Below are 20,800 nucleotides of genomic sequence, written 5' to 3'. Positions count from 1 at the left end.
GGTCGTCCAGTCACTATTTGTCACCAATCACCATACCTACTACGAAGGTTGTTAAAGTATAGGAACCAATGCGACCACAGCGGCCTGTGGCTGTTTAATCGTGTGATTCGACTCATCATACAACATCTTTATAAAACAGGTGGCCGTATGGAATATTAAATTGGTCACCATGTCTCCTTAATCTATAGTCTCCGTGATTTTTGATCATGATGTTTTTAATCATCGAAATCGTATCACTTAATTGGTAATTATTCAATAAAACAAACATTTATCCGGCTGAAAACAATTATTTATGGACTACGGTCCACAGATAATGCGATTGTTACAATATTATGCAGTTAATTATTTAAGAGCTTGGAAAATATTTACCAATAATAGCGTTAGTGTATTTTTGACGTTACTGTGTTTGTAGGTAGGTACTTAAGTAATTACAGCTAAACATTTCAAACGTGGCAAATACTATCAGTTTTACTTAGTTTTTTAATCGCTCTTTTTTGAATCAAAATAATATGAAGAAAGTACACAAAAAATATGAAGAAAAATTAGTATCAGCAAAACAAAAATATGTGCTGGTCAACTTTATAGAAGATCACCCTGAGCTTCAAAACAGAAAATTTGGTCCAATTGTTACCCACAAACAGGCGAATTTGCTTTGGAATGAAATTGCTGTGGAACTTAATAGTACATTTGGTGCGAATAAAAATGCAGACAAGTGGAAAAAAGTAAGTATAATTTAAAAACATGTATTAATTTTGTACCTACTGAATTTTGTTTTATTTTAACTCTAATCAAAATAATGACAGTTTTGGATTCATACAAAGTCCAATACAAATGGTAAAAACATTCAGTTAAAGAAAAATGAAATGAAAATTGGTGGAAAAAAATCAACTAATCTATTTAATATAGTATTTGATGAAACAATTACAATATTATTTTTATATTTTATAGAATTGATTATTATTTATTATATATTATAGAATTGATTATTATTAATTTTATTTTATAGAATTGATTATTATTAATTATAATATATAGAATCGATTATTATTTAATATGTAATATAATTTATAATAATTATACATTTGTAACCATAAGGCTTGTATGTCTATTTAAACATTACTAGTTTTTATTTGAATACATAGAAACCAGAAAACTGAAATAAGTATACAAATTAAAAAAGTATTAGTATTAAAGTATTAAAGTATTAGTATTTCAACTGTAATTATTAATAGAATCATTAACTAATTGAGCATTAATGGTATGGTATCCTTTTCTATTTAATGACACTATTGTTAATGAGTACAGTCTATCTCACCAATAATTAGTATTTTACATAGATTCTTGAAAATTAAATATATATTATATGTTAAAACTTGACTTTTTAGTAAATATCATTTTTATATACAATTTCAAGTCATAATATCAAATAATAAATAATACTGCTTTATTTTATTTTAAACAAATGTAAATCTAAAATAAACACGATACAAGCAAAATACAATATGATATTAAGCTGTAATGTTTTCGAATTTGGGGAAAGTTAGTATTATAAACATCCATTACTTTTATGATTCATATTCTTTTAATTCAAAAGCTTTAAAACTTCTTTCAAACAGAATTAAGCCAAATACAAAAATCAATTTTAGTAATCTTAAATCAGGTAGAGAAAATGGATATAAATAGAATTCATTATACATTTATAATTTAATTACATTTATTATTTGATAACAAAAACATTTTGGTATACATTTTTTTGATAAATTTTAAAATCAATTGAAATAAAATATTAACTAATAAAGATGTGTTAGTAATAATACAATAATATGCGCCTAAAATACTTTTTTTTTTACTTAAAATGTACGATATAAAATTATTTATCACAGATTAAAGTAAGTAATAAATTAATACAATACAAATTTAAAGAATCAATAAAATACATTTTATGTAAAAAAAAAAATAATAATACTTAAATGATTTTTAAAATTTAAAAACTAAATGATATTTCAAAAATAAATTATAATTTTAGCTTGATATGACGCGGTCATACACTCAACTTCAGAAACGGTTTGAGTGTATGTACCGGCCAATTTTGCTAGCTCCCAGATGAATTGTCAGGGTTTTTAGCAACAAATCTTTACAAAAACGTTTCCAACCAACTACTCCTACCACACAGTACCGGGTTAAAAAAAAATTATGATAATATAAATAATAAACATTGGTACCTAGTAAATATGACCTATGTATAGTAAATAAATGTAGTTTTAACAAAAATAAAATTTTACAATACTAAAAAATTTCTGAATTTGGTATTAACGTCATAATGTGGCATTAAATAATAAATAAGTCATTTAGTATCTAAATTACTTGTAGAAAATATGATAAAAGTATTTTTAAATCATGTATTAACTAAAAATAAAATATCAAATTATAGTAATAGAAAAATATTTGAGATCTTATTTGGTTTTACGTTTCACATATTTAACTATTTTAATTCAAATAAATATAGATAAAATTTGTGATCCAAAATTATTAATATCAGCTTAATAAGTGATTTGTCACTTTTATCTTGATACTAAAATTAATTTTGTCATACTGTTTGAAACATGAGTCTCATATTGTGAGTAAATATGGGAGCAAGACGTCCGCAATTAGTTGATGTAGTCTCATTCAGTAGACTGGCAGATGCCTCCAAGAGATATTTAACTGGATCACTTCCAAGTTGATACTGTAAAATAAAATTTATTTTAACAAATATTTTTTATAATTAATTTGAAGTAACACATACTTGGGACATGGCATTAAATAATGCACGGAATGCAGGCTGTTTGTTAGTCTGAAATGTAGAACGAGATCCGTGAAGTACTGCCACTCCGTCTTCTTCAGCTGACTTGCAGTTGCTCATATACATACAATGATCAGAGCGATAATTATAACGGCACGGATAAACATAAACCTTATCTAAAATAAGTAATAACAATGATGTTAAAAATATACTAAGCCATTGTTTTATGATAACTTACCTGGATGATCGTGAAAAATTACATTTATAATATCTTGATCTCCCCAAGTAAGGTATAGTCTATATTTTTCCAAAACTGGTGCTAGTCGACTTATCCAATCAAATTCTCTCATACGAGTGAGATTCATTAACATTACACCAGAATTTAATCCTAAAATATATATTATGTACAACAATATTTGGCTACACATTTTATATCGACACTAACCTAATTTTCCATAGTATGGATGATTGGCAAATCTATTGTACCACCCAACATTCATGTCTTCATGTTCAGGTACCATTGCAGCCAACTGGGAAGAATTCATTTGAGAAAAATGTTTCCACACTTCTTCCACACTGCTTAAGAATAAGGTATCAGTGTCTACATAGAGAATTGAGTCTAAATGATTTAAAACCGTCTGAAATTTTAGATAGAAAAAAATTTACAAATGTTATATGTTAGTACATCAATTTGAACCATATTTACTGGTAAAAAAAGACGTTCAGATGCACATGGCTGAAATAGTTTTCTCCATTCATCAGAGTGTTGTTTAGGAAAAATAATAGTGTGTATCTCATAAGAAAATGAATCATTAGTCAACAGTCTCCAATCACGTAACTAAAACAGAAGCCATAAGCAATACATAATGCATTCTCTATGACAGTGGTACTTAGTATTAGGTCATGTCAAACAATACTCACTGTCTCATCAAATTCCTGCTGAATGTTTTTTTCAGCAATTACAACAATTCTCAGATCTGAATTACCTCGAAAGACAATTGCTGATTTAATCATAACTAGTGCTTCAGATGTACGATTTCCACAAATCACGACAGCTATGACAACTTCCTCATTTTTCCTGCAGACAGTAAATGTTAATATAAACTTATGTAAACGACAAATATCAAGTAAATTGAAATTGTATTTACAGTGATTGATTATTGTATGAGATATGTAAAAATAAAATAGATTGCAATGATGTGTAATTTGTCTTACTTGGTGTGAAACAGTTGAACCGAATGGCTGCCGAGTAAAATACTGGTATTAAGCGCCGAAAACCTACCAATGTTATACATTATAGGTTTGTCAGGCAGATACAAGCACAGCAATGTAACGATCGAGAACCCAGTAATGCACAGAAACAGACATGACAATTTCAGTCGTACCATCGCATTAGATGTTGTTCAAACACATTCACGAAAAAGAATACATAAGATTTATTCTACTGCAATCGCACACTGTTTATCGTATCGAGGACTAGACATTAGATAAAAGATGAATTTGAGCGAACAATGACATGGCATTAACAGAAGAAATGGTTTTAAAATTCTTCCGTATCAGAAATGCAACCTTATTTTAAAAATAGTAATTAATACAGTGTAATACTTAACATTTAAAAATGTTATCCCAATTAATAAAAATTACTTAGGGTAGAACAAGGAAATACTGAACAAAAAGTCAAAAGAGACAAAAACAAAACTACATTACTATAAAAGACAAAAGTATAAAAGGTATAAGCTTGATAACGTTTCTACTGATAACATGTATGATTATATGTGATAACATAGTACATATTCCGTTAGAATTTATTTAACGGTAACGCCGTTAACAGTTAACCGATAACAGAATTAATAAAAATTGACTTCCTGTTTGTCAAGCAGTCATTAATAATTGTCAACACAATATTTGTTTTCTCTTTCAGACATACGTGCAACATAGATTTATCAATTTCACCTAAAATCGTTTTTTATGATTTTTCCGTCGGCTGGTACCTAATCTCAGAATAAAATTACCTATTATAAAAATTTAAGACGATATTTTTAGGGTTTGACTCAAAGGTTTTATATTTTATTACTATTTAACTTTGTATTCGACTTTTAAAATAAAATAAAAATTGTTACTCTTAATAGTCTTAACGATGTTCAAACTGTTTTGAGAATTGAGACAATATTATTTATGACAAGGGCGTAAAATTTGTGCACAGAAATTTCAAGGGTGAGCGAGACTGGGGAGTGATTGTATTAAAAAATAAAAATATGTTGGTAAGTTTCACGATTTTATAGTATGGTGAACGGACATAAATCCTTCGTTTCATAAATTGAGATAATATTTATCTTTTAATAGTTATTATAACGCCACTGCGTTAAAAAAAATAATAGGTAGGTACCTAGTTCAGGGAATATGATGGAAACTAGATAGGAAAACTGGGAACACTATCCTACATTCATACCCTCATACCATAATACTGCAATAGTTAAGTACCTACCACTCAACATACAGCGTACTTATTGGTTTTATGTCGATTATAGCTGTGTAGATGGACATGACACATGACATACGTAGTATACTAGGTACTCTTGGAAAATATGTAGTGCAGTAGGTACTACAGTCGACAAAATAAATGTTATAATAAGCTTTAAATCGCAGAATTTTCATACATATTGCAACATGTTTAAATATTATACATTTACATTTTTTGTCTATTTCAAGATGCCTACCATATTGTTCAATACTTTAATAGACTCATTGTAGTGATTTTTAGTTTATTGTTGACAGATTTCAGGGCTATCATTAATAAACTATCCATTGTCCGTTTCTAAGTCTATGAAGTAGATATGAAGTATGAACAACGAACCCAACCAAGTTTCAATCGAAAAAATGTTTTCCATTTATAAGAAGAATAAATATATTTATTCACAAGTTTCAAAACATATTGCAACGTATTTATGATAATCTTCTGAATTTTTTATGCTTTTAAAATAATAAAATAGAAAAATATTAAAATAATCTTTAAATTAATAGTTGATTAATGGTAATTTGGTGGTTTATGGTGAAATTCAAAATTGTGTACCAATATTTTGTATGATTGCTTAATAACTGCCACTGGGTAGGAATTATATAGTAGTCTTCATCTTAAAATAAAATAATTTAATATTTATAAAAAATTATCTTCGATTTCTAATAGTGTTTTATTCTCTGTTTCTGGTAAATAAAAGTATAAGTAGAGTGATCCAAGAAATCCAATACAACCAAAGAAAATCATCGTGTATTCCAAGGTTAATAGGGTCTCTATTGCTAAGTATAATTTTGTTAACGTAAATATTAGTAAATATACCAATCCTGCAGATAAACCAATGGCGATTCCTCGACTTCTGTAAAAAAAAAAGTTGTAATTTAATCATATACTTATAGTATGTAATAATGATATAAGTATTTAATAAATATAATTGATTTAATTCAAAAAATAAAATATATGCAATAATTATAATTTATATTTAATTTAAAAAAATAAGGTAATTACACTTTATTAAATTTTTACGGGAAAGCATACTTAATTATAGAAAATTAACTAGTCATTCATAGAATCTTATTTTAGTGTTTATTAAAATTCATTATATATAATATACAGTATACTAGTATACACATCTTAAATCAAAGTATATATCATAATATTTTTTTTATTTTTTTTTTCGTAACCACACGATAAATTAAACTATATCCTCAAAGTTTTATGTGTGAAGTTAATCATTTGTAAAAAATATCAAATATATATATATATATATATATATATATATATATATATATATAATAAAAAATAACGATCACGCATCCAAATACTAACTACACCCGACGTTACTTAACTTCAGTGATTAAGGCAAGAACTGATGTAGTCAACGTGGTATGGTCGTTAGCATTCTCAACTGATTTTATTAAAACATCTTATAGGTAATACTATTTTTCAAATAATATTAACTGATGGATTAGAGTAATTAGAATTATATATTATGTTAATTTCGTTTTTTAATTTAGGTATAATAACAATGTTTTTATAACACTCTTATCTTCTTTTTTTACATTAAAAATCAGATACACATTCTGTACTTCTTAGCCCAAAAAGACTTTTTGAAAAAGTAATAATATAAATTATAATGACAGAATAAAATTCAAATTTTGAATAAAAAGCCACCCCTTAGTGAAACTTGACTGGGAGTATTAATCTATTATCCCAACGAATAGTGTACTTTTTTAGGTACTTACCTACCTACCTTTTTAGGTAGGTATCTATCCCAAACAATTCTGGCTGAGCTCCGATTTTATTCAATTTTTTTTTTTTATGGTTAGGGCTTCGACAACTGAGGTCATTAGCCTGGGGAACTGTAGGGGAAGGTACTGTAAGGTTTTAACTCGTGGGTTTTTGGCAGAATTTTGAATGGGCACCCGTGGGTTTCTGCCATGTCCGGTTGGGGGCCGGCGGCCTCTCTCTCCAGACATCGCGAAATGCCCAAAGAGCGATGCCGCCCGTGACCTCAATTATTTTACTTACAGGACTATTACAATTTTAGTTTTAAACATATAGCCCATATAGGTATACTAACCTATGTGCAGTGTCGCAACCATGTGGTGGGGCGGGGGTGGGGTTGTAATACCCAACTCCCACAAATGATTCTAAAATTCAAATTTCAAAGTGAAGTTTTTTTTTGATTATTTATTTTTTTAATATGTATAACCCCCCCTCCCCCCAACGAAAATATATTTTAGTTGCACCAATGCCTATGTGGACGTACATTAGATTTTTGTTGGCTGTACCTAGTGTACCTACTTGTTCGGAAAAACTTCACCTAGTACCATCCATGGCAAAATAATAATTGAACCTCCAAAAAAGTAAATGCCGCATAATATAGTTGTAGGAATCCAAGGAGTTGAGCAGATATAGCCGTTCTTAATGGCTATAATGTAAATTCCGAATAGAAACAGTAATAATGTGTTAAATGAAAATGTCAAATTAGTCAAAAATCTTTTTCCTAGATAATGGACGATCAAGACTACAATCACGCATCCGATATTTGATAGTAAAGCGAAAACAACCTAAAAAAATAAAAATATATTATACATTATTGTACATTATTGTACCTTTTGGTGTTTATTATAAACAATGATACAGTGGTGATATATTTACCAGTAACAAACTTTGATTATTCGATAAACCCACTTCTATCATAATCTTACTGATAAACGGTCTACAAGGTATGCCGCTCACCAAAATGGAAACGAAGAAATAAAATATGATTAGTCCAAGAGGTCTGAATACCGACGGGTCCTTAAATTGGGATAATTTTGAAAAGAAATTTTTATGATGGTTGGCATCAGGTGCTATCCGTTGAGTTCCAGATAATTCATTATAGCGGACAAGTTCGAGGTATTCTGTTTTGACCTCTTCAGGTTTCACCCATCCTCTTAACCAACACAAAGCCTTTTCGGCTTTTTCAGTTTCTCCTTTAGAAATCAACCATATAGGGGACTCTGGAATCTAAAAACAAAATGGAGACAGATATATTTGATTTAAATATGTGGACAAAAAAAAAAAAACAAATAATAAAAACATACCAACATGACAAGGCATATACTGGTGATCGGACTAATTGTACTCAGCAATGCGACAGTTTGCCATTCAAATAAATACCCCAAAGTGAATAATAACGATGCTCCGAACATAGGAGCTGTAGATGTCAACGAAGCCATCGTTCCCCTGAGCCTCGGTTCAGTTATTTCTCCTACGTAAGAAAATATCGGGGCTTCGCTGAATCCTATGCTCAATCCCATTAGTACGGTCGACATGTAAAGTGAAACCACAGAGTGCGTGTAGTATAATGAAATCCAACCCAAAATACTGGGGAAGTTGGCGAAAATTATGCATTGTTTTCTTCCAAACCTTTCCTGCAGGAATCCCGAAAGAAGACTTCCGACCGGATGAAATATACATAATAAACTTCCTATTATAATAATTGTTAACGAAATTAAATACAGTACAAATGTAGTGGAGTAGGTATGTGTTTTTTTGATTTACCATGAATATTCACCCCACTTTTTATTCATATGCAATAAACATGTATTTCAAATTATGATTTTTGATGTTATTAAGTATATTCTTAAGAAGCATAATATTTGAAAATACTTGAATTTTTATAGTATCTTTTAATATCCTTTATTTCAAATGAAAATCATTTGTTTTTCATTGTACATTTTTAGATGCTTGATTTTTTTTTTAAATGTTAATGCATCTATGCTGGTAGGTATGTAAATAAACAATTTTTTTTTTAATTTGATCTATTTTTAGCTTCTGAAGGTGATACACTGATAATCATTTGAGAATACCAAGTTCGTATCAACCCAATATAATATTTACTATTTAGATGACGTAAAAAAGTATTTGAGAATGTAGTGTTAGAAAATTAGAATTTCAATACAATTTCTATAAAATAAAAAATAGAAATGATCATGATTGTTGAATTATCCCGTATATTATTAAAATATCACGTAAAGTGTAGTAAAAGAGTGCTTAATTTTTATCATAATAAGTCATCGAAGAAATCCATAATTATTATTTATTTTATGTGTTCCTACTATTCCTAGCACACTGAACATATAAAGTATGATATTTTAACGGCAATTTTGAAAAAATATTTTAAGCTTAACAATCGTTCTATGAGACTAGGCATACCTTTTATCAAACAAAAAATAGAAAGGATTATCTGTATGCCAAGGGGGGCACAAGTCAAAATCTTGCATCGAAATGCGGGATTTCATTGGAAATTACAATGGTAATCTGAGACAAATCTGAAATATTTTGTCGGTGTGGATTCGGGACCGATTCAAGATAGTTAACTACTTAAAAGAAGACGCATGAAACGTTGGAGTAATTTTATCAAGTCTAATTGAAATTACAGTAACTAAAGAAGCAGCAATGAACGTTAAAAATGGTTGAATAAAGTTGTGATTATTAGATCATCCTGTATAACATTCATTAGGCGCGTACTACTACATGAGATACTATAAAGTAAAGCTTGTATATTACAAGTGTACCGATTTCAATTTTATGAACGAATATAGATAAATCATCAAATCTTTTTATTAAATTATTACTTTGAAATTGTTTTGTCGTGTTCTATAATCGCAACGCTAATAAATCAATATAATACAATATTTTCAACAGCAATAAAAATGAAAAAAAACTAAGTCTTAAATTATAACTTAAAAAATACTTAATATTTATAAAATCATATTATATTTACAAAATATGAAAATATCAAGTTTCTAAGGTTATTTCTTACTGAATTAAAAAAAAACAAATTTCGATTTATGTTAAAATATGAACATATTATTGTGTTTCGTTTATAATATTAAGTATTTTATACACGATGATCTATATTGTTTTCCTAATTATAAAGAAAAGTATAAGAGCTCACTCTAAATTCTTAACATTTTATCTATGATATCAACTAGAAAACATTTGATAAGAAATCATACTTAAAGTTGATATTAAAGCGAAATGTGTTCTGCTCTAAACATGGTAAAGTATACAAAAATAAAAACTACCCAAATATCAGATTACTATACTACTTGATTCTTGCTCCCATCAGAATCCAATATAAATGACAATGTTGAAATACATCAAACTTTTTTGTTAGGAGTACATTTTTATGATCACATTTAAAATATATAAAAATGTTCTAATGAACAAAATTCTCAAAATTAAGATTATAATACTATTCCCGTTGCTTTGCAGGTATATATATATAAGTTATCTATTAAAGTATCAACACTTCAATTTATTATTGTTCATACTAACCATACCATGAGATTTCTGTTAATGTTAATGAGAATTCACTATTTGAATTTTGATATAATTGTTGTATAACAACCGTGGGTATTCCTAATTCCATACCCAATCCAACTAATAGAAAGCTCTGCGCTATTGTTGCGAAAACCTGTAATATTTTAATGCGAAATGTGTTGTAGACATGTTTTGTTCTGTTATATTTGTATACATAATAATATATAATTGTTTTACAAACTTGTGCGACCGTTGCTTTTGTTCCGTAGGTTTTCGAAGTATTTTCATTTTTAAACGTCATTGATGTGTCGTTTAAGTAGAACTACAAATTACAATGCTATAAAAAAATTGAATAGAAATCTGAATCTATACGTACGAGTAAGTAATTTGATAAATACTAAAATCAACTGTCAATATCATTATACAATATCTACAAACCATCAACCGATATCAAACACGTCATTAAACATTAGAAGTTTTTCTAATTGAAAAATACACTACTATTGATAGGAATAATCTTTGAATGGTTTTATTGGTAAGCATTGTAAATCATAAATAGTATAGGCTATAGACTATAGACTATAGACTATAGACTATAGACAATACAATCTTAATATTATTTAAGTTATAGAACTAATGTATATAATGATACTATTTTATTTTTATATATTGATTAAAATCTGTAAAGTTTAAATAGTAAAAAAAAAAGCAGATAATAAAAACAATACAATACAATTAAGTAATAAATAAGTTAGACACATCTAAATTTTTTATTTTGCTATGAATAAAAGAAGAAGAGGGGATCTAATTAACAGACAATATTCAAAGACGGAGGTATTGATTTTTATCATAATTAATGGGAGACTTGAGAATGTGTAAAATAACAGAATAATGCTAGAAACGAGAGTATATTTTGTAAAATATTAGAAATATTTTCTACGGGAGTAAATTATAATGTTAATTAAATTATTAATCATGTAAAGTTAACCACAATATGCTGATGGTCAGCTTTATAATCCTAACGTTTGTATACAGTTAAGTTACCAAAACAGAAGTGTAATATCCTGAGACCAAACGGCTATGTTGACCAGAGAGGCCACTCTCACGGCCTTATAAAATGTTTTTGTGCTTCCAAACACTAGTTTTCTCTTCGGCAGCAAAGGCCAAAGACCTTATACGACTAAACCTTTTCTAAAAACGCCATACGCTTTAAGTTTTACTGTTATACATACAGGTGTTAATTTCTCAATCCGTGATCGTATAATATGAATCATTGTTTTCAGCAGTCATAAAGTTTTATTGCGCGAGTGTTCAAATGTTACACTTAACAATCTGGCTGTAATTTATTAATGTTATATTTTAGCATAGTTGGTAATAATTGTTATAATGATGTGTGAGCATATCATTACAATTGTAATAGAATATATAGGTAACTTTATTGTTTTCACACCTAACTTTCCTATTAAAAATATGCACGGGATGTAGATGGTAGGTAGTAGGTAGAATCAGTGTTTGGAAAGAACGTCGTTCATGAACGCACATGTCCACACGTTCACGTTCATAGTTAGTGAACGATACGCGAACGTCGCTCATTTTTTAAAATAGAACGTGAACGTTTATATTTTTAATGAATTTGAACGATTTTGAAGACGCTCAATTAATGTCGATGTTTGATATTAAAATTCGAAAGTGACAGTGCTGGCGAAACGCACCTAAAATAAATTGTTGAAATATAATTATGATGTAATAATTGAAAAAAAAAGTTATTTTTCAGTTATTACAGTAATTTATTTCATTGGTAATAACCGATAGAATATCATAATGACATAATAAATAGATCGTAATACATAGGTATGATGTTGAACTGTTGGAGACAATTCAAGTACTCCCAAATAATATAATAAATTTGACTCCTATAAAATGAGAGGTAATCCTTTTGCCAAAATATGATTAAGTAGTTATCTCTTTTTGCTCAATAATAATTGCATCCTTATCACTCACAGTTTCACATTCAACATTTTAGGATGCACTGTTTCAAATTATTTATGTTTGATACAATGTTATAAGACATAAGCATAATAAATTAATAATGATACTAATACGAGCTATAGTATTTATGGATTTCGATGATCTTCTTTATTTACGTATATCTGATTTACAAATATTGTGCCTAGTTTTTATTAATAATTATTAAACTGTACTTAATCATATATATATATATATATCATTTCATTATAATATAAATTGTAATGTGCACGACACTTTGTTAGGAGTATAAGAAACCTTGTAGTGCTCTCAAAGCTAATACAAATGTTTTTAATTAATCGTTTATGAAAAAAATCATCTTTTATACAAAAATAACTGACATAATATTTTATAAATCAACACTTATGTCTTATTATAGTATTGTACTATAGTATATAGAACATCCTCTAACACTCCACGTATTTATTTTATCCACAAAAAACAACGAAATAACGCAGTCAAAGGTTTTATAATAATCTAATACCTATGGCATAACTTATTATAGTAGGTAACTACTACCTATGTAACATAATAGTGATATAATTATTAATTAACACTTACAATACAATTAGTACCTAGGTATAGTATTTATTGTACAATAAATTGAATTTGTACGTTAGATAAAAAATAAAGTCACAGAACATTATATAATATAAAGATTATTAATCAAGTTTTGATTACGCCAAATTATTATTTTGTAAAGCAATATTGTGAATTGTGATAAGACGATCACTGAAGAGTATTAATTATAGCAATATATACTGTTGATAACATCACTTTTAGCTTTAATTTTATGGAACTAGGTTACTAAAGCTACTTCCACTTATATATCATAAATAAATCTCAAAACTCAATAATATACAAATAGGTATACAATTTGATCTTTACTTTAGGTATACTTTTTGGTAAAACATTATGTGGATTTTTTTTCTAATCTCAAATATATTATTATTTAAACATACAATACAATTAATTAATTATAAAACACTATCTACATTTTATTTGAAATACTCTTCAATTTCTAACAGTGTTTTTTTTTCAGTTTCCGGCAAATAAAAATACAAGTAGATCAATCCAATAAGCCCAATACCACCAAATAGAAGCATGGTGTACTCCAAGGTTAAATTAATTTCAATTGTTAAATATGATTTGGTTAGTATGAACATTAACAAATACGATGAAGCTGCACATGATCCAGCAGCGACTCCTCGGCTTCTGTAAAAATAATGGTTTTAAATACAATTAATGACTTGAATAACTATTATATACATATCTTAATGTAGGTAAGTATTGATAGAAATCATTATGGTTATTAATTTATCAAACGAAAAAAGCAGTCCGTCTAATAAAGTTGTTATATATAAATTTAAAAAGAAACAATACCAAAAACGAATTGCAATGCGTACTGTAACGATATTTTAATTTAAAAACAAAATTAACTGGAATTATTAAGCTTATTGTAACATAATACATATCATGAAAACTAGCAAGCTTAATATTAGTTCCTAGAGTCATCTGTTCTACGTTTTTATTACCTATATTCTCTAAAATAATATTATTACCAATCGTTTTAAAATCGATTGACTCAAAAAGATTATTCAGTTTTAAATTTTAAAAATCACAATTAGCTTATCGATACGAAAACCATTAAGATGTTGTTTCCTAAAATTTAAATATGTATTTGTATTTATGAGATTTACTTGTTAGGAAAGATTTCACTGATTAACATCCAGGGTAAAGTGCTGATAGAAGTTCCGAACAAGGAAATTCCGCTTAATATCATTGTGGGAATCCAAGGCATTGATGTGGTGTAACCTTTTTTCAATGCCATAATATATAAACTAAATGAAATTAGCAAAACAGTAGTTATCGAAACTGACATTACGGCCAAAAATCTTTTCCCCAAGTGTTTGACGGATAAAACTAGTACTATGCATCCGACGATTTGTAGGACGGCGAAAACAACCTTAGAACGAAAATATATAATATTAATCCAATCAGATACTTAAATGTGAATGATTATTATTTGTGTGATATAATGTATTTTCATACAAACAACAAACTTCGATCTTCTGATAAACCAACTTCATTCATAATTTGGCTAAAATATGGTTTGACAGGTAAAAGACAGATTATGTAGGAAATAAAAAAAACAATCATCACTAATCTGAATGGTCTGTAAACGGACGGATCTATAAGCTGTGCTAATTTTGAAAATATACTGTCATTTTCAATGTTTAAATTGCCATTTCGAGTTCCAGATACTTCGTTATACCGAATGAGCTCGAGAAGTTCGACTTTGACCATCTCGGGTTTCACCCATCCTCTTAACCAACACAGGGAATTTTTAGCCTTTTCGTTTTTGCCGTTGGCGATCAACCATAAAGGAGATTCCGGAATCTAAACAACCAAAATTCAAATGAAAAAAAGATATAAAACCGTACAACGTATTTATAGAACTGCAGTATAGGCCAGACACCTTCTGGAACCTATCGAATATTATTTAATTAACATACCAACATAACGAGGCATATGCACGTGATTGGACATAGTGTGCTCAGTAATGCGACGATTCTCCATTCAAAAAAATATCCCAAAATGTAAGTCAACAACATTCCCAACATGCCCGCTGTGGACGCCAACGAAGCCATTGATCCTCTGAGTCTCGGTTCGGTTATTTCTCCCACATATGACAATATCGGGGCTTCACTGAATCCTATGCTCAAGCCCATCAGCACGGTGGACGCGTAAAGTGAAACCACCGAGTGTGTTTTGTATAGCATTATCCACCCGAAAATACTGGGAATGTTGGCTAATACCATGCACCGTTTCCTTCCGAATCTTTCCTGCAGGAATCCCGATAGAAAACTTCCGGTCGGATGAAATACAAATAATATACTCCCTGTATACATGATTATAAACAAAGTAATATATTAGTTGGTAAAATCATCATATGCATGACCGATTAAAATATAAGCGTGTTCCTGCAGCTGTTTATAAATTTGTTTTTTGTTTTTTATTAAAACGTATTTGGAAGGTTTGATTCATTTAGATTTGTTAGTAATTTTAGAATACAGATATTAATAATTTTGTATTATTTATAAAATAGATAAATTTTCATTTATATATTATTTATTCTATTGTTCAAATTAGTTCATCCATTATAATGACCCACTATTGACACCTACTGTACGGCGGTGTGATACCCACATGTCTTATAGGTGGACCTTCTTTAATTTTGGGTCGTAATTTAAAATCGAAATTAAATGCTTCAACTTACCATTTTGGTGAACTTGGTTAAAGTTTGCTAACATTACATCTAGATATATCTAGACATCTGTAGATTAAAAACATTGTAATTATGGTTATACCTCACACTTAGAACGTGTTTACTATATAATAAAATAAACTGATAAAGTGTGGGGTTTTTAGATGTTATCAAATTAATATATAACACATTATTATATAATGATATTATGTATTTGTTATATACTAGTATAATTTAATGTTCATTGAAACTGCAGGGAATAATCACTGGTTAGCTTAGTTTAAGTTCCGTATAAGTTTGATACTTGCAGAAAAAAAAACTGTAATTGGAATTTATTTCCGTAATAAGGAAAATATTATTATTATTATTAAATGTATTTAGATATGATAATTTTCAGTTCATATAATAAGTATAGTTTTAAGTAATAACCGTCGAAATGAAAATAATATAAAAACGAAACTAAAAGAACAAGTGCATACATAATATTATTATGCTTACCGTACCACGATACTTGTTCCGTTGTCAATGAGAAATCACTTTTTGGATTTTTATACAAATCTTGAATTACTATCGTTGACATCGTCAATTCCATGCCCAATCCAACTAATAAGAAACTCTGTGCTATAGTGGCGCACACCTATAACGTATTTTGAGTTTAGATGATTTATTAGTATATAATTATTATTGTTATGTTAGTTAATTCGTTGATGTACTAACTTGTGCCAATGTCGACATCGCGCCATAGTTTTTTGCAGAATAGTCTCCATCGATGTCAATTTTACTGGACATTTAGGGAGGTAGGTGATATAATAGTATAAAGTTAATACAATATATATATATATAATGTGTATAAATTTGTTATATTTATAAATTAAAAAAAGCAATTCAACTTAATAATTATTGAATTGAATTTTTAATGTGAACACTACATAATATGTTTAAACAACACCAACTACGTAAGTAACATTATAATTTATGAAACAAAACAATACAACAAATGCTAATGAATACTAATTGATTCAACATATAAAATATTATTTTAAGTTAAAGGCTTGTAGATAAATTTTTAATTTCTACGAAATAACTCCATTCAGATAACATTTTAAATATTCAGGTTTAAGGTCCATAAATGATAAAACATGTATTTTTATTATTTTATTCACAATTATTATACTACCGTTAATTGTACTAATCATTCATAACATTAATTATATCCGTAATTGAATGTTATTAATCAAGAAACCAACACATTTAAATTATATAACACTAACACATATAGTATATCTATATATTATATATATATACACATATACTTTAGTATATATTATATAAATTGTATATCTATATGAATTTGTTTATATAATATCCATAATATAGTGTATCATATTATGTAAATATATTATAATCAAACGTTTACTGATTGATCAATGTAGAGCCTAAACTATGTAGCTAGAAACTTGAAAAACCTTGGTATCATAATATAAAAAGCATTTTTAAGTCCCCTTCCAGAGATTTGAATTTAAAGACAATTATTTGTATACCAAAAACAATTTTGAGCCAAAAATTTATGATTTTTTTTTTTTTTTTTATTGATCAAATAAAAACTCGGCAACTACATGGCCATTAGTTACAGTTGTGGTATGTTTACATGGTTTAAGATTTTTACAACATTTTTTTTTTTTAATTTATGATTTATCAGCTTGTATAACTGGTAAATATATTGTATGATATTTTTATATTTTACTATTTATGTCATTAGTGATTCAGTTGCTTGAATACATTTTTACCGAAAAAATTGTATTTATCATATTATTATAATAGCATATTTACAACGTATAGGTGACTCAAAGTCTTTGAGTATGGCCACCTAGTGCAAAAAGTAGGCTGACCATTGTTATCTAAGACACTAGACAGTATACAACTGATTATTCTGGAATACCAAGTAAAGATTCGCACAGCAATTAAAGTTTCAATAACAATTCCTATTTTGTTAAGCCCTCAGATTTATCTAATATATGAAGGACAGTTTTTGACAGAAAAATTATTTAGAACACTTTTAATACTTAAACAATTTATCCGACAGTTTTGGGGGTGGGTGGTTCCTAAAAATTGTTTTGGTTTCATGAATGAAAAATGTTCACGCCGCCACTGCTCAAAGATGTCCCATAATCAAAGGTTATCTTATTCGAAGAGAAAGCCAACACTGTGCCAAATCAGAGGAGAACCTCTTATATTTTAAAAGTTAATACATCCTCGTGTACTTTCGAACCTTATGAAAATTAGAGAAATCCCAGCAAAGTCAGACTCTTTGGAGCTCAATTGAAGATAAAATCATAAAATCAATAAAATTATCTCAGTTGTTCTACTAGAAATACGATTGTAATTTATCCATATTATGTATAATATTAATATTTGAAATCGTTGAAAGCTAATAAAATTTCAACAATTCAAGATTAATATTATCAACCTAAGTTGTTGAAACTGGGCAAAGAAAAAAAAACTTAAAAAAAGCGTATATTTATATTATTATTATGGTTAATATTATTAATATTTATGTTATTAATTTTTGAATCAATACCCAACTTCATGTTATCAGGATCGTGATATAAATATAGGCGTAAATATACAATTTATCTATTTACTTACAAGTTATGAGGAAGATGTATTATATTTAAAGCCTAAGCCATAAAAATTAAACGGTTTATTAATTATAACTACCCATAAAATAATTTGTAGATTTTCATGATTTTAACGAATTTTGTCAAAGTTTGAACTTTAAACGCTTTAAAAAAATCGGGTACATTTACTTTCAATAATTTAGGGGATATTATATTTTAATATTTGATAATGTCAATAAACGATGGCGGCGCCGCGGAAGCAATGCGAAAGCAGATCCCGCGGCGTCGTCGGTTAAAACAGAAAAAAAAAAAAAAAAAAAAAGGGGATATTATATTACATTTTCAAGCTTTTCAACGTTGCATAAAAAATGTTATCAACACATTTAAAACAATTGAAAATTTCAAATTCCTAAATCTAGCTTAAATTGAGTTTAAATATTTTGATTATTTCCTTAAGTATAATAATGGAATGTTCCTAGCTATTACGATTGATATAAACTAGATTAATTTCAGAAAGTGAATATCCAATGACATCAAAATTTGAATATTAGCACGCATTAAACAAATTTGTAGAATCAACCTGTAATGGATCTTATACTAAATTTTCAAGCGGTTTTATCTAACCACATTTTCATCAACATTATTTTTAGAAAAAAAAAAAGTAGATAATCTAAAAGTGAAATAAAAAGTTTATAAGAATACATTAGAGTAGATAGAGGTCCGTTCACCCCACTTTCCATAATTTATTTTTCAACAAAATATTTGTTAAATATTACAGAAATTTAAACTTATTAACTATTACAAAGATTAAGAAATAAAAGCTTTAAATATTACAGAAATTTAGAAATATTACAGAAATTTAGAAAAATTACAGATATTTAAAAACATTACAGATATTTTAGAAACAATACAGAAACAAGAAAATATTTTTTTTTAATGTACAGAAATTTAGATATATTTAAAGTTTAAACATTACAAAAAATTTTTAAGACTTATACTTTATACATGACAAATATTTAGACATAAAATGCAACCAAATAGCAGCCAAACAACTTCCGCCATATATTTGCTTATCATTATAGGAAATATAATATATATGACAATTAATTATTCCAATATGTTTTCATAGTAAATAGTTGTTAATATAGATTTTATGACGTCTCCATAAAGAATAATGAACACACATAATGTTCTTAAAGCAAAATACAGCCAATGAGAGCTGATTGTATGAACATACTTATCATTTTTTACCATTCTAGAAAATTCTAGAAATAATTTAGTTAATAAATACAGTGAAAACTAGCAAATAAACAGCAAAGAAACCACTTGGTTATCAAATGTACATAATAATAAATCAAATATAAAGAATGCAAATATATAAAAGTATAAAAATATAATATAAATGAATATAAAATAAAGTAGGTTTTTGTAGAAGATGTTTTATTATTTAGATGTTGAGATGTTTGCAATTTTTAGTATGAATTCTGTATTTAATTTTGAAATGGAATAAGCACCTGTTTCAGTCTAGTATTATGTATAAGCATCAATTCGCTTTTATTTACAGAAAATTTTGAGCAGCAATAGCCAATAGGTTAGGTTAGCTAAATGTAATTATTATATAGTTTATATAGTATTATATTATTCGTCCAATAATCAGCAAATATCTGTTTAAAAAAAAATATATATATAGATTTGTGAAAGTTAGCAGTTTTACAATTTTATTTTTTATATTATATTTAGTAAGAGAAAATTTAATTTTTAAGCTTATATTATTTTTCTATATTAAATGGATAAAAAAAAATAGTAAATTTATTGCTTATTTCACTTTAAAACTACTAACTTTCACAAATCTATATATATTTTATTTTTTAAACAGATATTTGCTGATTATTGGACGAATATTTACATTTAGTTTTAGTTATATTTATTAATCATGCTACTAATTATGCTTTTTAGTTTAAGTTTTATAGCTAGATTTTCAACACCTATAAAAATTAACATTTCAATCCAACATCATTACAAATCATCATCTACAAATACTGGGATTTCATTTCAACATCTACAAATACTAGGATTTCATTTCAACAGCTCAAAATTTCAATTTAAATACCTATTGGCTATTGCTGCTCAAAATTTTCTGTAAATAAAAGCGAATTGATGCTTATACATAATACTAGACTGAAACAGGTGCTTATTCCATTTCAAAATTAAATACAGAATTCATACTAAAAATTGCAAACATCTCAACATCTAAATAATAAAACATCTTCTACAAA

The 20,800-nt window shown here is 27.5% G+C and overlaps 3 protein-coding genes across 5 annotated transcripts; all 3 read right to left on the bottom strand.

Annotated features, from left to right (window-relative positions):
- Positions 1-1,696: 1,696 nt before the first annotated feature.
- On the bottom strand, positions 1,697-4,491 carry shams (glucoside xylosyltransferase 1 shams). Its single transcript, XM_015509503.2, has 7 exons — positions 3,998-4,491; positions 3,704-3,860; positions 3,489-3,620; positions 3,228-3,420; positions 3,021-3,170; positions 2,786-2,958; positions 1,697-2,725 (listed from the first exon to the last, which is right to left on the bottom strand). The coding sequence occupies exons 1-7, from the start codon at positions 4,168-4,170 to the stop codon at positions 2,588-2,590; spliced, it is 1,116 nt and encodes a 371-aa protein (XP_015364989.2). The 5' UTR covers positions 4,171-4,491; the 3' UTR covers positions 1,697-2,587.
- A 1,178-nt stretch (positions 4,492-5,669) lies between these two features.
- Positions 5,670-11,053, bottom strand: LOC107171332 (facilitated trehalose transporter Tret1-like). Of its 2 annotated transcripts, none has more exons than XM_089227716.1 (6): positions 10,855-11,052; positions 10,629-10,767; positions 8,387-8,772; positions 7,959-8,309; positions 7,602-7,867; positions 5,670-6,153 (listed from the first exon to the last, which is right to left on the bottom strand). In XM_089227716.1, exons 1-6 carry the CDS (start codon positions 10,912-10,914, stop codon positions 5,937-5,939), a joined length of 1,419 nt encoding a protein of 472 aa, XP_089083842.1. In that variant the 5' UTR covers positions 10,915-11,052; the 3' UTR covers positions 5,670-5,936. The 2 variants fall into 2 exon arrangements, with proteins under 2 accessions (XP_089083842.1, XP_089083843.1); XM_089227717.1 differs by having other exon boundaries at positions 5,915-6,153; positions 7,589-7,867; positions 10,855-11,053.
- A 2,558-nt stretch (positions 11,054-13,611) lies between these two features.
- Positions 13,612-16,878, bottom strand: LOC107162549 (facilitated trehalose transporter Tret1-like). 2 transcript variants are annotated; one of them, XM_089227714.1, is made up of 6 exons: positions 16,624-16,878; positions 16,405-16,543; positions 15,155-15,540; positions 14,691-15,038; positions 14,339-14,604; positions 13,612-13,853 (listed from the first exon to the last, which is right to left on the bottom strand). In XM_089227714.1, the coding sequence occupies exons 1-6, from the start codon at positions 16,693-16,695 to the stop codon at positions 13,637-13,639; spliced, it is 1,428 nt and encodes a 475-aa protein (XP_089083840.1). In that variant the 5' UTR covers positions 16,696-16,878; the 3' UTR covers positions 13,612-13,636. The 2 variants fall into 2 exon arrangements, with proteins under 2 accessions (XP_089083840.1, XP_089083841.1); XM_089227715.1 differs by lacking the exons at positions 16,405-16,543; positions 16,624-16,878 and adding an exon at positions 15,919-16,029.
- Positions 16,879-20,800: the final 3,922 nt, after the last annotated feature.

The sequence above is a fragment of the Diuraphis noxia genome, unplaced genomic scaffold (genome assembly GCF_037042655.1).
Source record: "Diuraphis noxia isolate RWA-SAM2 unplaced genomic scaffold, SU_Dnox_SAM2 contig0004, whole genome shotgun sequence".
NCBI lineage: Eukaryota > Metazoa > Arthropoda > Insecta > Hemiptera > Aphididae > Diuraphis > Diuraphis noxia.
Note: the sequence above shows the minus strand (reverse complement) of the source record. Positions and strands in the feature narration are given on the sequence as shown.